The 22,338-nt window shown below is 47.5% G+C and overlaps 1 protein-coding gene across 1 annotated transcript in view; it reads left to right on the top strand.

Moving 5' to 3' along the window:
* Positions 1-22,338, top strand: part of alg13 (ALG13 UDP-N-acetylglucosaminyltransferase subunit) — a 137,363-nt gene that overhangs the window by 102,335 nt on the left and 12,690 nt on the right. Inside the window, exons 22-23 of the mRNA XM_072501533.1 lie at positions 3,888-3,943; positions 21,872-21,949. Coding sequence (XP_072357634.1) covers positions 3,888-3,943; positions 21,872-21,949 — 134 coding nt within the window. The remainder of the gene's footprint in view (positions 1-3,887; positions 3,944-21,871; positions 21,950-22,338) is intronic.

Raw genomic sequence — 22,338 nt, 5'->3', positions numbered from 1 at the left:
CCTTCCATCTTTGATTTCCCCCTATTTCCCTCGCTGCCGTCCTCTTACGGAGCTGGTGTGCCAGCATCCGACTAGCCTTTTCCCCATACTCGTAGGTCGCCCCCTGCGCCTTCCTCCACTGTGCCTCCGCCTTCCCTGTGGTCAACAAGTCAAACTCCGTTTGGAGCCGTCGTCTTTCCCCAAGTAATCTTTCCTCCGGGGCCTCTGCGTATCTCCTGTCCACTCTCAAAATCTCCCCCACTAACCTCTCCCTTTCCATGCCCTCTGTCCTCTCCCTATGAGCCCTGATGGAGATTAGCTCTCCTCTGATCACCGCCTTCAACGCCTCCCATACCACCCCCACCTCCCCGTTGTCGTTGGCCTCCAAGTACCTTTCGATACACCCCCCTCACCTTCCCACACACCACCTCATCTGCCAGCAGTCCCACATCCAGCCGCCACAGCGGGCGTTGGTCCCTCTCCTCTCCCAGCCCCATTTCCACCCAGTGCGGGACATGATCCGAAACGGCTATGGCCGAATACTCCGTCCCCTCCACCCTCGGGATGAGCGCCCTGCCCAGAACAAAAAAATCTATCCGGTAGTAAGCTTTGTGCATGTGGGAGAAGAAAGAAAATTCCCTGGCCTGCGGTCTTGCAAACCTCCATGGGTCCACTCCCCCCATCTGATCCATAAACCCCCTAAGCACCTTGGCCGCCGCCGGCCTCTTTCCAGTCCTTGATCTGGAGCGGTCCAGTGCTGGGTCCAGCACTGTATTGAAGTCTCCTCCCATTATCAGGCCTCCTACCTCCAGGTCCGGAATGCGCCCCAACATGCGCTTCATGAATCCAGTATCATCCCAGTTCGGGGCGTATACATTTACCAACACTACCCACGTCCCTTGCAACCTACCACTCACCATCACGTATCTCCCTCCATTATCCACTACGATAGTCTTGGGCTCAAATGACACATGCTTTCCCATCTCCTTTTCTGGGCCAGTCCCGTGTCCGCATCTCCCTCACCCTCCAGTCTCCCAACCGGGGGACCTCCGTCCCGACCACCTCTTCTGTGTCCCATTCCCTTTCAGCCAGTGCAGCAGCAACCCTTTTTCCCTCCTCCCACCCCCGCTAGATCCCTGTCTAGCTTTTTTGCTCCCCCCATATCACTCCCGTAAGTCAGCTGACACCTGACCCCGGCTTCCCCTGCCGTCCCTTTGACCTCCCCATCAATATGCGTTCCTTCGTTCCGCTTTCTGCCCGTGCGCGGGAAAAACCCGCTCTTTCCAAAGCCTGCCCCGCACGTTCTGGCGCAGCTCCTGTCGCGGCCTTGTCTCTCTCCCCCAGCCCATGTAACATTTCCTGCGTGTGATTGACCCCCTATATACAACAACCATCACCAACCCTCAAACATCCCCCCCCCCCCCCCCCACCCTCACAAACCCTCAGTTAGAGTCCAACTTTTCGGTTTGTATGAAGGCGTTTCAAAGTAATAGTGTTGGTCCTTGTATATGACCCACAGTCGCGCTGGCTGCAGCATTCCAAATTTCACTCCTTTCCAGTGCAGCACGCTTTGGCCCGGTTGAAACCCGCTCTCCGCTTTGCAACCTCCGTGTTCCAGTCCGGGTATATTCTGATCTCTGCATTGTCCCACTTGCTGCTCCGCTCCTTCTTGGCCCATTTCAGGACCCTCTCTGTCCGTGAACCGGTGAAATCTCACCACCATCGCCCTTGGCGGCTTATTTGCCTTGGGCTTCCTCGCCAGCATCCGGTGTGCCCCGTCCAGCTCCAGCGACCTCTAAGGGGCCTCCGCGCCCATCATTGCCCCGATCATCGTGCCCGCGTATGCCATGGCATTGGCCCCCTCCACTCCTTCTGGGAGACCAGGATCCGCAGATTCTTTCTCCTCGACCTGTTCTCCAGGTCTTCGAGTCTTCCCGCCCACCTCTTGTGTAGCGCCTCTTGCCGCTCCACTCTCACCGCCAGGCCCAAGAGCTCGTCCTCATTCTCACTCACTCTTTTCTGTACCTCCTGGATCTTCATCTCGTGGGCCTTCTGGGTTATCCCTAGTCCTTCAATTACCGCCAGCATAGGCGCCAGCATCTCCTTGTGCAGCTCCTCGAAGCAGCGCTTGATGAACTCCTGCAGCTCCGGCCCGCACTCCGCTTTGTCCCCGGCCGCCGCCATTTTGATTTTTTTCCCTCTCTTCTCCCGCTGCTCCAATGCCGCTTTTTTGTCCGTTGCACTTCTGGTCCGGTCCATAAAAGTTGGAGGGGGACCCCTCTCTTCACTTCCCCACGGGTTGTCTTCAAAAAAATTCCATTGGGGCTCCTCCAATGAGCCCGAAAGTCCGTAATAGCGGGAGCTGCCGAATCGTGCGGCTTAGCTCCGCATAGACTCAACCGGAAGTCAGAGCATGACACTTTTAATAGCTCCTTTAAAGAGCCAGTAGAGGTACGAATGCACTGAGGCTCTAAGATATGAGGGAGCTTCGAGACTTTTTTTCAACTTCCCCTGGTATATTCCTTACTCCTCTACAAATATATCGCCGTACACTTTTTTTTGCTAATTTCCAAGCAATCAGAACACATAGGTAGGAAACCAAATTCTACCAATCGGCTCACGTGCTCATTCGTCAAGAAATGTTCCACGGAAATTTGAAGATTTAAAATCCGATTGAGTTTGAAACCAACTCCGTGCTTAGGGAATTTACTCAGGATCCTTAATGTCCTCTTTTGGTCTAGCCTATCAGCATGTATATCATACGAGTTAAATGTGTCCAGCATACACCTGATTTGCTTTAAGAATGTGTGGGTATGCATTTGTGCATTGCCTTTATTTCCCAACAGTGCATTTTAAAACTCTTGACATTTTACTCTGCTTAGTGAAGCCCCCTGTTGAATTCATGGTAAGAATGTTGGGATATTGCAAACTGTCAAAAGATATTTTGCAAAATGTACCCAATGGTTTAAGTGAAATCAATTTCTGGAGTTCTAATTTAGTTTAATCATGCTGATTGCTTGATCTGGGTGTAAGATATTCATCATTAAATACTACGTGACAGCTTAAATTTAGCATCCAGCTAATAGGAATTAATATGATGCATTCATGGGAAGTTTCAAGGGATTCTGAATTCCTGCTATTTCTTTATTTGTTCATGGGATGTGGGTGTTGCAGGCTGTGCAACATTTATTGCCCATCCCTAATTGCCCTCAAGACGGCAGTAAGAGTCAACCACTCACTGTGGATCTGGAGTCACATGTATGCCAGACCAGGCAGATTTCCTACCCTAAAGGACATTTGTGAACCAGATGGTTTTTACGACAATTGACTATGGTTTTATAATAATTATTAGACTTTTAATTCCAGACTTTTATTGAATTCAAATTTTCATCATCTGCAGTGACAGGACTTGAACCCGGGTCCCCAGAGCATTATTCTGGGTCTCTGGTTTACTAGTCCAGTGACAATACCAATATGCCACCGCTTCCCCGTCATCTGCTGGAATACTTAAAATTTCACCAGCTTAGATTTTGCATTAAAGGAACCTGTATCTTTTCCTTGTTGATACAATTCCTGGATTTAAACAAAAACATTGGTGACCATGTCCGTTCTCACATCAACTACACATTCTAAATTCAAGCAATTAGACATCAAGGTTGTTGAAATTTTCAGTTTGTTGTTGGTGTATATACTGAGAATTTATCCCAAACCATCCATAGTTTGAATATTTGTGACCTGCATTTTATTGTATGGGAATTTAAAAATGTATTTTTAGGCTAAATAATACAGTTGCATTTTTAAGAAGACAATATTTTTGGGGATATTTGGCATTTCTGTGATTACTGAAAGTATAATTGGTTCTTTGCCTTGCTGGTTTCCAGAAATGCATGACTTCAATTCTTCCACAGATTCAGGATATACAGATCCAACAGTGTATAGCACAGCAGAGTCTACAGCGAACCTAGTAAGTATACTTTAATTGACAATTTTCATTTTAAGGCAGTCTTTTTAAAATAAAACCTGAGGGCTGGATTCTCCATCCCGCTGCGCCACATTTCTGTTTCACCCCGCCGGCGGGATGCTCCGTTACACCGGCTGGTCAATGGCGTTCCCATTGTGGGGCAGCCCCACGCCATTGGGAAACCGGGCAAAATGGAGCATACTGCCAGCGGAGAATCCAGCCACATGTTTTCGAATACAGCGCTAAATTAACATAAGGCTACATTTTAAAGTTACTTGCCCAATGAACTAAATAACCAACTCCACACTTGTGGTGTTTCAGTTTTGATGACCGTGTATGATAGCATGCAATTGAAAATGTACAAGTCAAGAGGATTTCAAAAGGTGGGATATGCAGCCGCTGTCACTGGCGGGCAGAGTGCAGGCGATTAAGATGATGGTCCTCCCGAGGTTCCTATTTGTGTTCCAATGTCTCCCTATATTGATCACTAAGGCCTTTTTCAAAAAAATAGATAGGAGCATCACGAGCTTCGTGTGGGCAGGGAAGGCCCCGAGGGTAAGGAGGGGGTTCCTGCAACGTAGCAGAGACAGAGGGGGACTGGTGTTGCCGAATTTGGGCGACTACTACTGGGCCGCCAACGTGGCGATGATCTGTAAGTGGATGAGAGAGGGAGAGGGGGCGGTGTGGAAAAGGCTGGAGATGGCGTCCTGCAAAGGAACGAGCTTAAAAGCGCTGGTGATGGCGCCACTACCGCTCTCCCCGAAAATGTTTACCACGAACCCAGTGGTGGCGGCAACATTAAGTATCTGGGGGCAATGGAGGCGACAGAGGGGTGTGTTGGGAGCCTCGGTGTGGTTCCCGATCAGGAACAACCATAGGTTTGCCCCAGGGAGGTTGGACGGAGGGTTCCAGAGCTGGCACCGGGCAGGAATTAGGAGAGTGGGAGACTTATTTATAGATGGGACGTTTGCGAGCTTGGGAGCGCTAGAGGAAAAGTATGAGCTGCCCCCCAGGGAATATCTTTAGGTATATGCAGGTGAGAGCGTTCACGAGACAACAGGTGAGGGATTTTCCGCTGCTCCCGACACAAGGGATCCAGGACAGGGTGCTTTCGGGGATGTGGGTCGGGGAGGGCAAAGTGTCCGAAATATACCGGGAGATGAGAGAAGAGGGGGAGGAGCTGGTAGAAGAACTGAAGGGAAAATGGGAAGAAGAGCTCGGGGAGGAGGGTTTGTGGGCTGATGCCCTAAATAGGGTAAATTCCTCTTCCTCGTGTGCCAGGCTTAGCCTGGTCCAATTTAAGGTGCTACGTAGAGCGCACACAACGGGAGCGAGGTTGAGCAGGTTCTTCGGAGTGGAGGACAAATGCGGGGGAAGCCCGGCGAACCACACACATGTTTTGGTCGTGTCCGGCACTGGAGGGGTATTGGAGGGGAGTGGCGGGAGTGATCTCAAAGGTGGTGAAGGTCCGGGTCAAGCCAAGCTGGGGGTTAGCTATATTTGGGGTAGCGGATGAGCCGGGAGTGCAGGAGGCGAAAGAGGCCGACGTTGTGGCCTTTGCGTCCCTAGTAGCCTGGCGTAGGATTTTACTCATGTGGAAGGAAGCGAAACCCCCCGGCGTGGAGGCCTGGATAAATGATATGGCGGGGTTCATAAAACTGGAGCGGATGAAGTTTGCGCTGAGAGGATCGGCTCAAGGGTTCACCAGGCGGTGGCAACCGTTCCTCGACTATCTAGCGGAACGTTAGGGGGAAAATAGATAGCCAGCAGCAGCAGCCCGGGGGGTGGGGTAAATTGTTTGTGTTCTAGATGGGGTGAGGGGGCGGGGGGAGCATTATTTTGTGTTATTTGGTTAGTTTACTATATTATTTAAACAATGTTATATATCAGTTATGTTACTGTTTTTGTTGATTTGTAAGGGGGCAATATTGTGTTTGAAAACTTTTAATAAAATATATATATTTTTTTTAAAAAGAACATGTACAAGTCAGTTTTCCATTATGTGTACTTACAATTATCTTCCTTTAAGTAGCAAATACGTCGTCTTTGCATGTTAATATTACTGTTTGTTTAATACATATTCCCTTAGTAGACTGCCTTAGAAATATTTACATACATAGATCAGAGATACATAGAAGATAGGAGCAGGAGGAGGCCTTTTGGCCCTTCGAGCCGACTACGGCATTCATCACAATCATGGCTGATCATCCAACTCAGTAGCCTAATCCTGCTTTCTCCCCATAGCCTTTGATCCCATTCTCCCCAAGTGCTATATCCAGCCGCCTCTTGAATATATTCAATGTTTTAGCATCAAGTACTTCCTGTGGTAATGAATTCCTCAGGCCCACCACTCTTTGTGTGAAGAAATAGCTCCTTATCTCTGTCCGAAATGGTTTACCCTGAATCCTCAGACTGTGACCCCTGGTTCTGGACACATCATTGGTAACATCTTCCCAGCATCTACCCTGTCTAGTCCTGTTAGAATGTTATAAATCTCTGAGATCCCCCCTCATTCTTCTGAACTCCAGCGAGAACAATCCCAACCTAGTCAATCTCTCCTCATATGACAGTCCCACCATCCCTGAAATCAGTCTGGTTAACCTTCGCTGCACTCCCTTGAGAGCAAGAACATCCTTCTTCCAAGAAGGAGACTAAAACTGCACACGATACTCCCAAGTGTGGGCAGCACGGTGGCGCAATGGGTTAGCCCTGCTGCCTCACGGCGCCGAGGTCCCAGGTTCGATCCCAGCTCTGGGTCACTGTCCGTGTGGAGTTTGCACATTCTCCCCGTGTTTGTGTGGGTTTCACCCCCACAACCCAAAGATGTGCAGGGTAGGTGGACTGGCCATGCTAAATTGCACCTTAATTGGAAAAAATGAATTGTGTACTCTAAATCTATTTTTTTAAATAAATAAATACTCCCAAGTGTGGCCTCACCAAGGCCCTGTACAATTGCAGCAACACATCCCTGCTTCTATACTTAACCTCTCGCAATGAAGGCCAACATACCATTAGCCTTCTTTACCGCCTGCTGCACCTGCATGCTTGCCTTCAGTGAAGGTCCTGCTGCATATTCCCCTCTCCCAATTTACAACCATTCAGGTAGTAATCTGCCTTCCTGTTTTTGCTTCCAAAGTGAATAATCTCAGTATCCAAATTATACTGCATATGCCATTGATTTGCCCAACCTGTCCAGGTCGTGCTGCAGGATCCCTGTATCCTCGTCACAATTCACCCTCCCACCTCATCCAAATATATTGTGAATAGCTGGGGTCCCAGCACCGATCCCTGTGGTACCCACTAGTTACTGCCTGCCAATTTGAAAAGGACCCATTAATCCCTACTCTTTGTTTTCTCTCTACCAACCAGTTTTCTATCCACCTCAATACATTTGTCCCAATCCCATGCGCTTTAATTTTACACAATGATCTCTTATGCGGGACTTTGTCAAATGCCTTTTGAACGTCCAAATATACCACATCGACCTGGCTCCCCCTTGTCAACTGTACTGGTTACCTCTTCAAAGAATTCCAACAGATTTGTCAAGATTGATTTTCCCTTCATAAATCCATGCTGACTCTGACTGATCCTGCCACTGCTTTCTAAATGTTCCGCTATAAAGTCCTTGATAATGGATTCAAGCATTTTCCCCACACAGATAGCATCTTGTACCGTCAAGAACCACCAATCATAGATGAGAATTTTCCTCCATGTTAAGACGTTAAGTGGGGCCGTAATTGGCAAATAACTTCAAATATGTGCATGTAAGGTGGTGGATTTTGTTAGGAAGACTGTGAGGCAACTTACTGCTTGGATAATCGTTTAAATGGAGCAAAGGGGTCTAGGGGTACAGATATATAAAACATTAATAGTAGTGATGCTTATTAATAAGGCTATCTTTAAAGCAAACCAAACAGTGGGAGTCTACTTCCCTGACACTACTTTTTCACCCACTGCTTATAATCCTTATTTCCCTGAAACAAAAAAGGCTCTTGTCTTACCTATAATGTACCTGGAACATCCACATACTCTGATGTAGAATAATCCAAATATCCACAACCCATTGTGTGATGAAATTTCTCCTAGTCTTCAAGATCAACTCTTAGGCTGTGCTGTGCCCCACCCCCTTCAGAAGAATCTTGCGTTTCAATGGGACCATCACTCCATCGTCTACGCCCCACAGAGAGTATTGACGCAATCTGCTCAGCCTTTCATTATAAAGCAATCCTCTCACCCCAGTGAACCTGCAATGTATTGCCTCCAATGTGAATATCTCATTTAATTCTGGAGAGAATAGATGTGTACAGTACTCCAGGAATGGTCTCTCTAAAGTCCCACACGATTGTACAAAGACATCCTTCTACTTGTACCCTATTAAAGGCCAACACGCATTTTCTCCTAATTGCTTGCTATTTACATCCTCAAAAACCTTAAGCCCAGAACACTCTGGATTCCTGCCTGCTTCAACTTTGCACTGGGGTGGCAGAGCCTTGGTCGGGTAGCCAGCCAGCCCTTGACCCATTTGAGGCCGTAAAGTGGGCATTCGAGGGCCATTTCCCATCCAGCCTCAATTTTAGTCTGGCGGGTGAATGACCACTCGGAAGGGTGGAGGGGAACCCAGAAATGAAAAGGGGTTGACTGCTGGAGGGAAGCCCCCTCCTGACTGGGGGTGCCCTCCCCATAAGGCTCGGTGATTTCTGAATCTCCCTCACCTCCTGCCCAGACCCCCATCGCCCCCTTGGCTCCCCTCCTCTCCCTACCTTAGGACAGCTGACAATCAGTCTCTTCAGGACATTGCAGCACTGCTCCTGGAGAGCTGCGGGCCAATCTTGTTGGAGCATAAAATGGATGTGGGGCTCTTGAAGTTGGCAGGGATGTGGGCCCCACCGATTCTTCGGAATTCAGACCTGATACATTTGTCAAACACTATTTCCATTTTATAAAATCATGTTGACTCTGACTATACATCAGCTTTAAGTAACTTCCTTAATAATAGACACTTAAGAAAATGCTTGTAACTTTCAAGCTAACTGGCCAGTTGCTGCCTGATTTTCCTCTCCTTGAATAAAGGTATTAGATTTTCTGACTGGGACCCATTTTTGAACCTAGGGAATTTTTGAAAATCGTAACTATACTGCTATACGTCTTTTAGAACCCTAGAATGTTAGATGATCAGGCCCTGGGGATTGTTTTTGAAATTAGCGAGGGTAACCAAAAATGTGATTTATTAAAAAACTATATATAATAGAAGCAAGAGTAAACTAGCCAGAAATATAAAAAATAATAGAGTACTCCTTGTATGAAAAAAATGGACCACAGCTAAATTAAATATTGGTCCTTTAGAGGACAGGAAAAATCGTGGGATGAAGAAATAGCAGGGATATTGAACAAATACTTGCATTAGCAGAAGACGCACATTGCATAGCAGAAATAGAGGATAGCCAAGGGAGAGGAATGAGAAATATCAGCATAGATAACATTTTGATTAGATTTAAGGGATTAACACCTGACACATCCCCTCGCATCATAGCCTGATGGAAGTCGCAAGTGATTAAAACTTCCACTTTTATTTTGAGTTTTATTGGGAGTGAAACACTCCTAATCCTCAGGCTTACTACTGTTCTTTGCAACAGTACAGCCTGTTCTTTAAATCTAATACCATCCCTAACTTTCTCTGATAGCCCAAGGTAACTTGGGTTTTTGTTTTTAATAGTTTGTTGAACATTTTAAATTGTTTCTTTAAATGTTTCCTGCTGTTTATTTACTGTCTTACCTTTAGTCTTATCAGATTTCACCTCCAACCTTTATAATTGACTATGTTTAAGATTTCTGTTTGCAACTGGAGTTTGGTGCTCTCTGAATTGATGTGGAATTCAATTGCATTATCGTTTTTCCCCAGATCTTTTATTGTGCGATTACAAAATAATACACAAAACTAAATCTAAAATAGATTGATCCCTAGTTCATTCCACATTATGTTCTAGTAAATTTATTGCAGAAGCGTTCTACAAACGCCAGATTACCTTTCCCAATTTGATTTCTTTGGTTTATTTGACTATTAAAACATTTAATGAGTCTTTACTGAATGCTCTCTCCAACGTATAACTATTGTAAGCGGGGGCTGAAGGCCACTCCAGCTGACACTTTCTGACCCTTGTTACAAAATCTCCAGATATACTGGTCCTGTACCAACATCCTTTCTTGCCATTGTCATCCTTACTAGAGGCCAACTCCTCTTGCTTTCTGTCTGCCTCTCAAAATGTTGTGTGCTCTTTAATTTTTTCACCAACCGTAGTCACCTTGTAACCATGTCTTTGTGACCATGGGCAGGATTCTCAGTTTGGAACATAAGAACTAGGAACAGGAGTAGGCCATCTGGCCCCTCGAGCCTGCTCCACCATTTAATGAGATTATGGCTGATCTTTGTGGACTCAGCTCCACTCCGGCCCGTACACCATATCCCCAAATCCCCTTTATTCTTTAGAACGGTATCTATCTTTTTCTTAAAAACATTTAAAGAAGGAGCCTCAACTGCTTCACTGGGCAAGGAATTCCAGAGATTCACAACCCTTTGGGTGAAGAAGTTCCTCCTACACTCCATCCTAAATCTACTTCCCCTTATTTTGAGGCTATGCCCCCTAGTTCTGCTTTCCCCGACCAGTGGATACAACCTACCCGCATCTATCCTATCTATTCCCTTCATAATTTTATATGTTTCAATAAGATCCCCCCGCATCCTTCTAAACTCCAATGAGTACAGTCCCAGTCTACTCAACCTCTCGTCATAATCTAATCCCCTCAACTCTGGGATCAACCTAGTGAATCTCCTCTGCACTCCCTCCAGTGCCAATATGTCCTTTCTCGGGTAAGGAGACCAAAACTGAACACAATACTCCAGATGCGGCCTCACCAACACCCTATACAATTGCAGCATAACCTCACTAGTCTTGAACTCCATCCCTCGAGCAATGAAAAACAAAACTCGATTAGCCTTCTTAATCACCTGTTGCACCTGCACACCAACATTTTGCGACTTGTGCACCAGCACACCCAGGTCCCTCTGCACAGCAGCATGTTTTAGCATCTTACCGTTTAAATAATAATCCATTCTGCTGTTATTCCTCCCAAAATGGATAGCCTCACACTTGGCAACATTGAATTCCATCTGCCAGACCCTAGCCCATTCACCTAACCTATCCAAATCCTTCTGCAGACTTCCGGTATCCTCTGCACTTTTTGCTTTACCACTCATCTTAGTGTCGTCTGCAAACTTTGGCACATTGCACTTGGTCCCCAACTCCAAATCGTCTATGTAAATTGTGAACAACTGCGGGCCCAACACTGATCCTTGAGGGACCCCACTAGTTACAGGTTGCCAACCAGAGAAACACCCATTTATCCCCACTCTCTGCTTTCTGTTAGTTAACCAATCCTCTACCCACGCTACCACTTTACCCTCAATGCCATGCATCTTTAGTTTATGCAGCCACCTTTTGTGTGGCACCTTGTCAAAAGCTTTCTGGAAATCCAGATATACCACATCCATTGGCTCCCCGTTATCTACTGCACTGGTAACGTCCTCAAAATTCTACCAAATTAGTCAGACACGACCTACCCTTTGTGAACCCATGCTGCGTCTGCCCAATGGGACAATTTCCCTCCAGGTGCCCCACTATTTCCTCCTTAATGATAGATTCCAGCATTTTCCCTACAACCGAAGTTAAGCTTACCGGCCTATAATTACCCGCTTTCTGCCGACCTCCTTTTAAACAGTGGTGTCACGTTTGCTACTTTCCAATCCTCTGGGACCACCCCAGAGTCTAGTGAATTTTGATAAATTATCACTAGTGCGTTTACAATTTCCCTAGCCATCTCTTTTAACACTCTGGGATGCATCCCATCAGGGCCAGGAGACTTGTCTACCTTTGGCCCCATTAGCTTTCCCAATACTGCCTCCTTAGTGATTACAATCATCTCAAGGTCTTCACCTATCATATCTTTATTTCCATCAGTCACTGGCATGTTATTTGTGTCCTCCACTGTGAAGACTGACCCAAAAAACCTGTTCAGCTCCTCAGCCATTTCCCCGTCTCCTATTATTAAATCTCCCTTCTCATCTTCCAAAGGACCAATATTTACCGTAGCCACTCTTTTTTGTCTTATATATTTGTAGAAGCTTTTACTATCTGCTTTTATGTTCTGAGCCAGTTTACTTTCATAGTCTACCTTACTCGTCTTTATGGCTTTTTTAGTAGCTTTCTGTTGTCCACTAAAGACTTCCCAGTCCTCTAGACTCCCACTAATTTTTGCCACTTTGTATGTTTTTTCCTTCAATTCGATGCTCTCCCTCACCTCCTTAGATATCCATGGTCGATTTTTCCCCTTTCTACCGTCTTTCTTTTTTGTCAGTATGAACCTTTTCTGAACACTGAAAGATCGCTCGGAAGGTTCTCCACTGTTCCTCAACTGCTTCACCATGAAGTCTTTGCTCCCAGTCTACCTTAGCTAGTTCTTCTCTCATCCCATTGTAATCGCCTTTGTTTAAGCACAAAACACTAGTGTTTGATTTTACCTTGTCATCCTCCAACTGTATTTTAAATTCCACCATATTGTGGTCGCTCCTTCCAAGAGGATTCCGAACTATGAGATCATTAATCAATCCTGCCTCATTACACAGGACCAGATCTAGGACCGCTTGTTCCCTTGTAGGTTCCATTACATACTGTTCCAGGAAATTATCCCAGGCACATTCTATAAACTCCTCCTCAATGCTGCCTTTACCAACCTGGTTAAACCAATCGACATGCAGATTAAAATCTCCCATGATAACCGCTGTACCATTTCTACATGCATCCGTTATTTCTTTGCTTATTGCCTGCCCTACCATCCTGTTACTATTTGGTGGCCTATAGACTACTCCTATCAGTGACTTTTTTGCCTTACTATTCCTGATTTCCACCAAAATTGATTCAACCTTGTCCTCCATAGCACCAATATCATCCCTTACTATTGCCCGGATGCCATCCTTAAACAACAAACCTACACCACCGCCCTGACCGTCCATTCTATCCTTTTGTTTAGTCTGATACCCTTGGATATTTAACTCCCAGTCGTGACCATCTTTTAACCATGCTTCAGGAATGGCCACTAAATCATAGTCATTCACGATGATTTGCACCATCAACTCATTTACCTTATTTCGTATACTACGAGTATTCAGGTAAAGTACACTTATGCTGTTTTTTATGTCTTTGTTATGAATCCTAACACCTTGATCAGTAACTTTTCACAATTTATTTTTCCTCTTGCCCTTTCTCCTAATTTTCCTTGTCTTTGAACCTATATCATAACCTGTCACGTAACCTGCTGCCTTGATCTCCATTAACCATTATACTGTCCATAGCTTTACACTTCCCTTCCCCCCCCCCCCCCAACTTGCTAGTTTAAAGTCCTTGTGACCAACCTATTTATCCTATTTGCTAGAACACTGGTCCCAGAATGGTTCAGGTGAAGACCGTCCCAACGGTACAGGTCCCTCCTGCCCCAGTACTGATGCCAATGCCCCATGAAATGGAATCCCTCTTTCCCGCACCACTCCTTTAGCCACGTGTTAACTTCCCTAATTTTCTCAACCCTATGCCAATTGGCACGTGGCTCGGGTAGTAATCCAGAGATTATAACCCTGGAGGACCTGTTCTTTAATTTAGTCCCTGGTGTTTGATAGTCCCCAAACAGGTCCTCTTTCCTAGTCTTACCTATGTTGTTAGTCCCAACGTGGACCAGAACAACTGGATCCTCCCCCTCCCTCTCCAAAATCCTTTCAAGCCGATCAGAGATGTCCCTCACCCTGGCACCGGGCAGGCAACATACCGTGCGGGACTCTCAATCTGGCTTACAAAGGATGCCATCAATCCCCCTAATTATAGAATCCCCTACAACTACCACTTGTCTTTTTGCTTCCCCCCTCTTGAATGGCTTCCTGTACCACGGTGCAGTGGTCAGTCAACGCATCCTCCCTACAGCCCTCTTCCTCATCCACACAGGGAGCAAGTACCTCATACCAGTTGGACAAGGTCAAGGGCTGAGGCTCCTCAACTCCTAAACTCAGGATCCCCCTACCTGCCTCCCTTGCAGTCACACCACTCTGTCCCTGACCACTGTCCGAATTAACAGTACTTATTCTACCGGGTGTGACTGCCTCCTGAAACAGTGTCCAGGTAATTTTCCCCCTCCCTGATGTGCCGCAGTGTGCGCAGCTCGGTCTCCAGCTCATCAATTCTGAGCCGAGGTTCCTCGAGCAGCCAACACTTGCTGCAGATGTCTTGCTGCAGACACTGACGGTCTCACTGGGATCCACCAGTTCCATCATCATACAGCAACAGCACATCACCTGTCCAGCCATATTCAACTAGTTAATTAATTTAAATAATTTTTTAAAATGTTTTTATAGAACCTCAAGGATAAACCCGAACACCAACAAAAACACAGCCGCTCACCCGAACTCAGTCACTCACCTAAACTCAGATGCACTCTGTTCCAATCAGCACTCCATGTCTAAAGGCACTCCTGCCACACCTTTTGTGCACTCACCTCTCCCAGCACTGTCCGGGCTCTCTCCTCCCGCGCTTTTTAAATCTCCCGGCTCTCTCCTCCCGCGCTGTTTTCGCTGTCCCGGCTCTCTCTCCGCTCGTGCTGTTTTCGCTGTCCGGGCTCTCTCCTCCCGCGCTTTTTAAATCTCCCGGCTCTCTCCTCCCGCGCTGTTTTCGCTGTCCCGGCTCTGTCTCCGCTCGTGTTGTTTTCGCTGTTCTCCTGCCGGAGCTGAAACTCACCTGACTAGGGAGCGATTCCTAATCCTCAGCCGTGCACATGTTTGCTTGGTGAGGATTGCGACAGATTCCCTTTCTCAAAAAAAAAGGAGAACGCCCCCTTCCTGGAAAGAAAATCAGTCAGCTGGGTTTAAACCCCCTCAGATCTTTGATCTGCAAGCCATTCATTCATTTCCCCATGATATTGATTTTACTGTGCTGTGATTGACAGCTTCCACACACACCCATCCACCCGTGCCCCAGCTGCCAGCATTGTTCCATTCCTCTCCCTTTATGGTTGAGTAACTTTTTGAAGTTGTCAGCTGTGAAACTAACAGTATTTAACTCTGAAGTGGTCCAGGAGTGAACCACTGCAATCCATGTGGTGGAGGTACACCCACAATGCTGTCAGGAACGGAGTTCCAGGATTTTGACCCAGCGACATTGAAGGAATGCAGATTATGGTTCCACGTCAGGATGTTGTGAGGCTTGGAGGGGAACTTGCAAGTCATGGTGCTCCCATGCATCTGCTACCCTTGTCCTAGATGGTAGAGGCCGCAAGTCGGTTTGGAAAGTTCTGCTGAAAGATCCTTGGTGAATTGCTGCAATGCTTCTTATAGATGTACACAATGCTACCACTAAACGTCAGTGGTGGAGGAAGTGGATGTTGAAGGTGGTGGATGGGGTGTCAATCGAGTGGGATGGTGCGAAGCTTCTTGAATATATGGAGATGCAATCATCCAGGCAAGTGGAGAATAGTCCATCTCACTCCTGCCGTATAACTGGTGGATAGGCTTTGAGGAGTTATTCCCTGAAGCATTCAAAGCCTGCTCTTGAAGCTACAGTACTTACATGGCTGGTCCAGTTCATTTTCTTGTCAATAGTACCCTCCTAGGATGTTGATTCAGCAAAAGTAATACCGTTGAATGTCATGGGGAGATGGTTGGATTCTTTTGTTGGAGATGGTCAGCTCCTGGCACTTGAGTGGTATGAATTTCACTTGTCAGCCCAAGCCTGAATGCTGTGCAGGTCTTGCTGCATATGGACAAAAATTGCTTTGGTATCCGAGGGTCCTTAATGGCACTGAACATTGTACAATCATCAGCGAACTTCTGACTTTGATGGAGGGAAAGCCATTAATGAAGCAGCTGAAGATGGTTGGGCCTAGGATACTACCCTGAGGAGCTGCTGCAGTGATGTCCTGGGACTGAGGTGATTGACCTCCCATAACCACAGCCATTTTCCTTTGTCCCAAGTATGACTCCAGCCATGGGAGGGTTTTCTCCCTGATTCCCATTAACTTCAGTTTTGGTAGGGCTCCTTGATGCCATACTCCTTCAAAATGCAACCTTGATGTCAAGAGCAATTATTCAACTTGCTCTTATTTCAGCTCTTTAGTCCTGGTATTGGCCTTTTAAGATTGAAAGGATCTGACAGGATAGAGAGAACATTTCTACCTTTGAGAGTCCAAAATGGAAGTCAGAAATATAAGCTAGTCTGTAGCAAATGCAATTTTAAAAACAATCAGGAGAAAGTTCTTTGCCCAGAGCATGGTGTAAATGTGAAACGTGCTACCACAAGGAGTAGAGGTGACAGCATAGATTTGCTTAAGAGGAAGCTGGATAAGCACAGAATAGAAGGAGCTGCTGATAGGATAAGATGAGGAGGGGTGGGAGGATGCTCATGTAGACGGTAAAGGCCAGCAAGATGCCGTTCTCGAATGTTTTTGGGAATCAAAATCTGAATAAACTTGTCACTCATGCTAACATGTTTATTATTCTAATTCATTCTTCAATTCTGACCAGGCATGAAACAGCCATGCCAAAATCTGAGACATGCACCACCCTGTCTACTATTTTCCATCAACTTTAGTGAATCTTTGTCATTTGGAGAATGGAACTGTAACAGTACACGATGCATTCCATGCAGACACCCATTACATATGGAAAACAAACTGCCAGGAGAAATACTGCTTTGTTCCTGATCCATCTACCAATGGGAACAGATTTTCCTTATCTACTCTGTCCAGATCCCTCGTTATTTTGAAGATCTCTATCGAGCCACAAGAGTCACCCAGACCGACACGTTAGCTCTCTTCTCTCTCCACAGATGCTGTTAGACCTGCTGAGACTGTCCAGTATTTTCTGTTTCTGTTTTAGATTCCAGCATCCGCAGTAATTTTCTTTTATCTCCTCTCAACCTTCTCTCCTCCAAGGCAAACAGTCCTTACTTTGCCAATCTATGTAACTCGTCATTTAAGTGCAGGGAAAGGGGTAAAATGTTTCCAAATTCATTTTTGAGTACCTTGTACATTTAATATCCAAAAAATAGTTTGAACTTTAAACTGTATGGTGAAGGGGAAAAACATAGACATTTATGCCTCGTAGTTTTATGTCTTGCATAATATCAAACCTTTCACCTATGTGGTATTGTCTCAAAAATGAAAATATTTATTCGAAATCAGTTGAAGGCAGTAACTCAGTTTTGTGATTCTGATCTTTGTGAACTGCTGAACTTGGGTTTAAAATGATCAGGCTACTACTTTTTTTTAAAAAAAATATTTTTATTTTCCATTTTCTTCAGATTTTACCCCCCCACCAACAAACCGTAAACGGTAACGAATACAATGTCAATCCCCCTACCAACAACAACGATCCCAGCCTCCCACCCCCCCCCAAACAGCACCCCACCTGACAATATAAGCATTAAACAAAACTTTAATCCTCCCAAGGAGGAAAAAAGAAAACAGAATCGGGAGTCGCCCCTGGTCACCGTTGACACATATAGCCCAAGCCCCCCCCAATATTCGATGCCATCCAATCCCCGAAAGAGTACAGTGAATGGCACCTATTGGAATTGTAGACACCCCCCTTCCCCTCCACTTCCTCCCCTCCACTTCCTCTTGTAAACTCCTCCCCCAACGTCTGTTCCTTTCCCCCAACCTTTCACCCCGGCTAGACTCACCGAAGCCTGTTCTACCAGGCTCCCATGGCCGCAGCCCCCCCCCCCCCACCTCACTCGCATTCACTGGCCAGCGTGGAGGCCCCCGCCCAGGTCTCCTTCCCAACCAAGAAATCCCCTTTAGCTCACAACCCCAGCATACACACCAAAGCCCCAAAGAACCATCATTGCAAATGAAAGTCCCAACTCTTCCCTTGTCTAAATATACAGCGCCGACTCATTTAGTACATACACCAACACTCGGTGAACAAATAAAGTTACATGAGGCTACGTCGGTATACGACCTGATCTCAGTCCCATTTCTCAATTCTGCCACAGTCCTTCTGCCTTCGCAAACTCTTCCGCCATCCCAAAATAAAAGTCCTTGGATTTGTAGGTCACCCTCAACTTAGCTGGATATACTATGCCGCATTGCACCTTGCTTTTTAAAAAAAAAAAAAAATTTTTATTAAGGTTTTCATAAAATATCAATAACAAAATGAAAAAGGAACCCAACAGGGATAAGTACAAAACAGTCCAAAAAAGCAACCCTCTATACCCCCACTCCCCAGTACATAAATAATAAATTAACAGTAACACCCCGACTTAACACAACAGATATATACACCCCCTCAGACCCCCCAGTGTAAATAACAAAAGCAAAAATATAGTAAACCCCCCCCCCCCCCCCACCCCAAGTTGTTGCTGCCATTGATCAATATCTACCGCTCCGCTGATCCAGGATTCCACGCTTGGGGGCCTTGCATCTTTCCACTGAAGAAGAATCCTTCGCCGGGCTACCAGGGACGCAAAGGCCAGAATTCCGGCCTCTTTCGCCTCCTGCACTCCCGGCTCCTCTGCCACCCCAAATATTGCGAGCCCCCAGCCCGGCTTGACCCTGGAACTGTCCTCGCTACACCCCTCCAAAATTCGTCCAGCGCTGGGCATGCCCAGAACATATGGATGTGATTCGCTGGACTCCCCAAGCACCTAACACGCCTGCCTTGCCCCCAAAGAACCGGCTCATCCTTGCCCCAGTCATGTGTGCCCTGTGCAGCACCTTAAACTGCATGACGCTGAGCCTCGCGCCAGATGAGGAAGGGCATCTGACCACGTCCCTTCCTCTCTCTCCTCTCCCAACTCCTCCTCCCGCTTACCTTTCACCTCCACCACCGAGGCCTCCTCCTCCTCCTGCATCACCTGGTAAGTTTCCGAGATCTTCCCCACTCTCTCTTCTCTTTTCCACCCCCCCCCCCCCCCCCGCCCCCCGAGAGCACCCTGTCCTGTACTGTGCGTGGCAGCAGCCGTGGGAATTCTGCCGCCTGGCAAACGCCCTTACCTGCAAGTATCTGAAGGTGTTCCCGGGGGGGGGGGGGGGGAGCCCATATTTCTCCTCCAGCTCACCCAGGCTCGTGAATTTCCCGTCCACAAACAGGTCCCCCAACTTTCGTATCCCTGCCCTGTGCCACCCCGAAAACCCTCCATCTGTTCTCCCTGGGACGAACCGGTGGTTCCCCTGTATTGGGGTCCACATGAGGCCCCCAACTTCCCCCGTGTCGCCTCCACTGCCCCCAGATTCTGAGGGCAGCCGCCACCACCGGGCTTGCGGTATACCTCCTTGGAGGGAAAGGCAGCGGTGCCGTTGCCAGCGCCCCCAGACTTGTACCCACACGACGCCGTCTCCAGCCTTTTCCATGCAGCCCCCTCCCCCTCCATCACCCACTTGTGCACCATCGTCGCATTGGCGACCCAGTAGTACCCACAGAGGTTGGGCAGTGCCAGCCCCCCCCCACCATATCTCCGCTCCAGGAACACCCTTCTCACCCTCTTGTGTCCCCCGTGCCCACACAAACCCCATTATACTCCTGTTGACCCGCCTAAAAATGGCCTTCGGGATAAACACGGGCAGGCACTGGAACAGGAACAAAAACCTTGGGAGCACCGTCATTTTGACTGACTGTACCCTACCCGCCAAGGACAGCGGCAACGCGTCCCACCTCTTGAACTCCTCCTCCATTTGCTCCACCAGCCTTGTGAAATTAAGCCTATGCAGGGCCTCCCCAGCTCCTGGCCACCTGGACCCCCAAATACCTGAAGCTTCTCTCCGCCCCTTTTAGTGGGAGCTCGCCAATCCCCCTCTCCTGGTCCCCTGGGTGAACCATGAACAGCTCGCTCTTCCCCATGTTGAGTTGGTACCCCGAGAAATACCCGAATTCCCTGAGGATCCTCATTACCTCCGTCATTCCCCCCACCGGGTCCGCCACATATAGCAGCAAGTCGTCCGCATAGAGCGACACCTATGCTCCTCCCCACCCCGCACCAACCCCCTCCAGTTCCTCGACTCCCTCCGTGCCATAGCCAGGGGTTCAATCGCCAGTGCGAAGAGCAGGGGGGACAGGGGACACTCCTGCCTTGTCCCTCAGTGCAACCGAAAGTACTCAGACCTCCTCCTGTTCGGGACCTCATACAACAGCCTAACCCACCTGACGAGCCCCTCTCCAAACCCAAACCTCTTCAGCACCTCCCACAGGTACCCCCACTCTACCCTATCGAAGGCTTTCTCAGCGTCCATAGCCACCACTATCTCCGCCTCCCCTTCCCTCGCCGGCATTATGATAACGTTTAGAAGCCTCCACACATTCGCGTTCAACTGCCTCCCCTTCACGAACCCCGTCTGGTCTTCGTGGATGATCTGCGGCACACAATCCTCAATCCTCGTGGCTAAGACCCTCGCCAGCACCTTGGCATCTACGTTTAGCAACAAAATCGGCCTGTAAGACCCACACTGCAGGGGATCCTTGTCCTGCTTCAGGATCAAGGAGATCAGTGCCCAGGACATCGTCGGGGGCAAAGCCCCCCCCCTCCCTTGCCTCATTGAAGGTCCTAACTAGCAACAGGCCCAACAGGTCCATATATTTTTTTATAGAATTCGACCGGGAAACCGTCCGGCCCCGGTGCCTTCCCCGCCTGCATGCTCCCTATCCCTTTGGTCAGCTCCTCCAGCCCAATCGGGGCCCCCAATCCCGCCGCATTGCACCTTGCTGATGTACAGTGCCTTCTTCACCTGGCTGAAGGCAGCCCACCTTCGCCAGGTCCACGTAAAATCCTGTTTTTTGCGTATACCAGCTCCAGCCCACTGCACCACCCGCTTCTGTTTTGCCCAGCACAGGACCACCTCCTTCACGCTGTACCTACGGAAACACAGTTACTACTCTTGGCGGCTGACTCGCCTTTGGTATAGGCCTCCATGACCAATGAGCCCAATTCAATTCATATCGAGAGGGATCGTCCCCTCCCCCAATAGCTCCGCCAACATCGTGGCAAAATACTCCGTCGGCCTCGGGCATTCCACCCCTTTGGGCAGACCCACGATCCTCCGATTCTGCTGCCTTGATCTGTTTTCCAGGTCTTCCATTTTGGCTCGCAGGCTCTTGGTGGTCTCTTGTCACCTTCCGCAACTCCTTCCCCATCAAGGTGATTTGATCACCGTGCTGCGATAATATCTCTTCCACTTCCTTCAGTGTCTCACCTTGCTCCCGCACCTCTGCCGCTGTGCTTGATACCGCCGCCCTCACCGGGGCAATCGCCTCCTCCACCAGCACTTTCAGTACCGCCCCATCTCCTTAATCATCGCTTCCATGTGCTTTGTGAACTGCTTTTCAAGTTCCACAACCATCACTTTGGTCATTTCTTCTGCTGTGAGCGATGCGGCCTCCCCTGGTGCTCCAGCCTTTGCTTTCCTTACAGTTCCTGCGCTGACTTTTCCACTCACCGGCGGACTTTTATTAACCCCCTTTTTCATGGCCGTTCTTTCCCCCAAGCTTGGCCATTTCTCCTCCCTGTGCCTTCTTACAGATTTTTCAGCCTCCGTTGCCCCTGGGACCGAGCTTTAAAACCCCAAAATTTCTATTCCAGAGCGGGAGCCCTCCAGTCTGCAGCTGCCTCCCATCCACCGTAACCGGAAGTCCAGGCTACTACTTTTAATAGTTCATCGCTGCAATGCATGATCTCAATGGTTATTGATCATGTTTTTTATGTATACACCTGTATCATCCAAATCAGATAGTAAGACACTTTTTTAAAGTCTCAATGGGACTGATGACCTGACTTCATATAGGACTTTAGCTGAGGAACATTACTCCAGTGCATATGTGGAACAAAAAACTGATCATTGTTTGTCTTGTAGTCTATTCAGGAAGGATGTTCTGCTGCAGAGTCACCCCAGGAGGGCCAGGTTGACGCACACTTCAGTTATTCACAGCAGGTACACTTTTTCCCCAGAAGAAAGCCATTGGTTTTATTCCTGTCCATAATCTGGTGTTTAATATGAGTAAACATATTGATTTATTTTAATAATGCAACCAAATACAATTCCATTTGCTTTTCATACTGTTCTGTTTGGACCAATTACATTAGCAGATGACTTGGCAAATGATTTATCTTTTGGAAATTGCATTACAAAATCCTCGTAACTGTCGAATGCCTGGCCCATAGGTCAAATTTTGACCATTTGAATAACGTGCAATCTATTTCATTCCATATCTTGTAAACTTCTAATTTTTAAACCTGATTGTTTTGCCATGAATTTAGCAGATTCATCACTGCTGGTTATTTAATTTGGAAATTGGGACGAGGTGAAATCCATTTCCAAAC

This window comes from Scyliorhinus torazame, chromosome 5 (assembly GCF_047496885.1).
Source record: "Scyliorhinus torazame isolate Kashiwa2021f chromosome 5, sScyTor2.1, whole genome shotgun sequence".
NCBI lineage: Eukaryota > Metazoa > Chordata > Chondrichthyes > Carcharhiniformes > Scyliorhinidae > Scyliorhinus > Scyliorhinus torazame.
The sequence above is the reverse complement of the archived record's forward strand: the minus strand, read 5'-3'. Positions and strand labels throughout refer to the sequence as shown.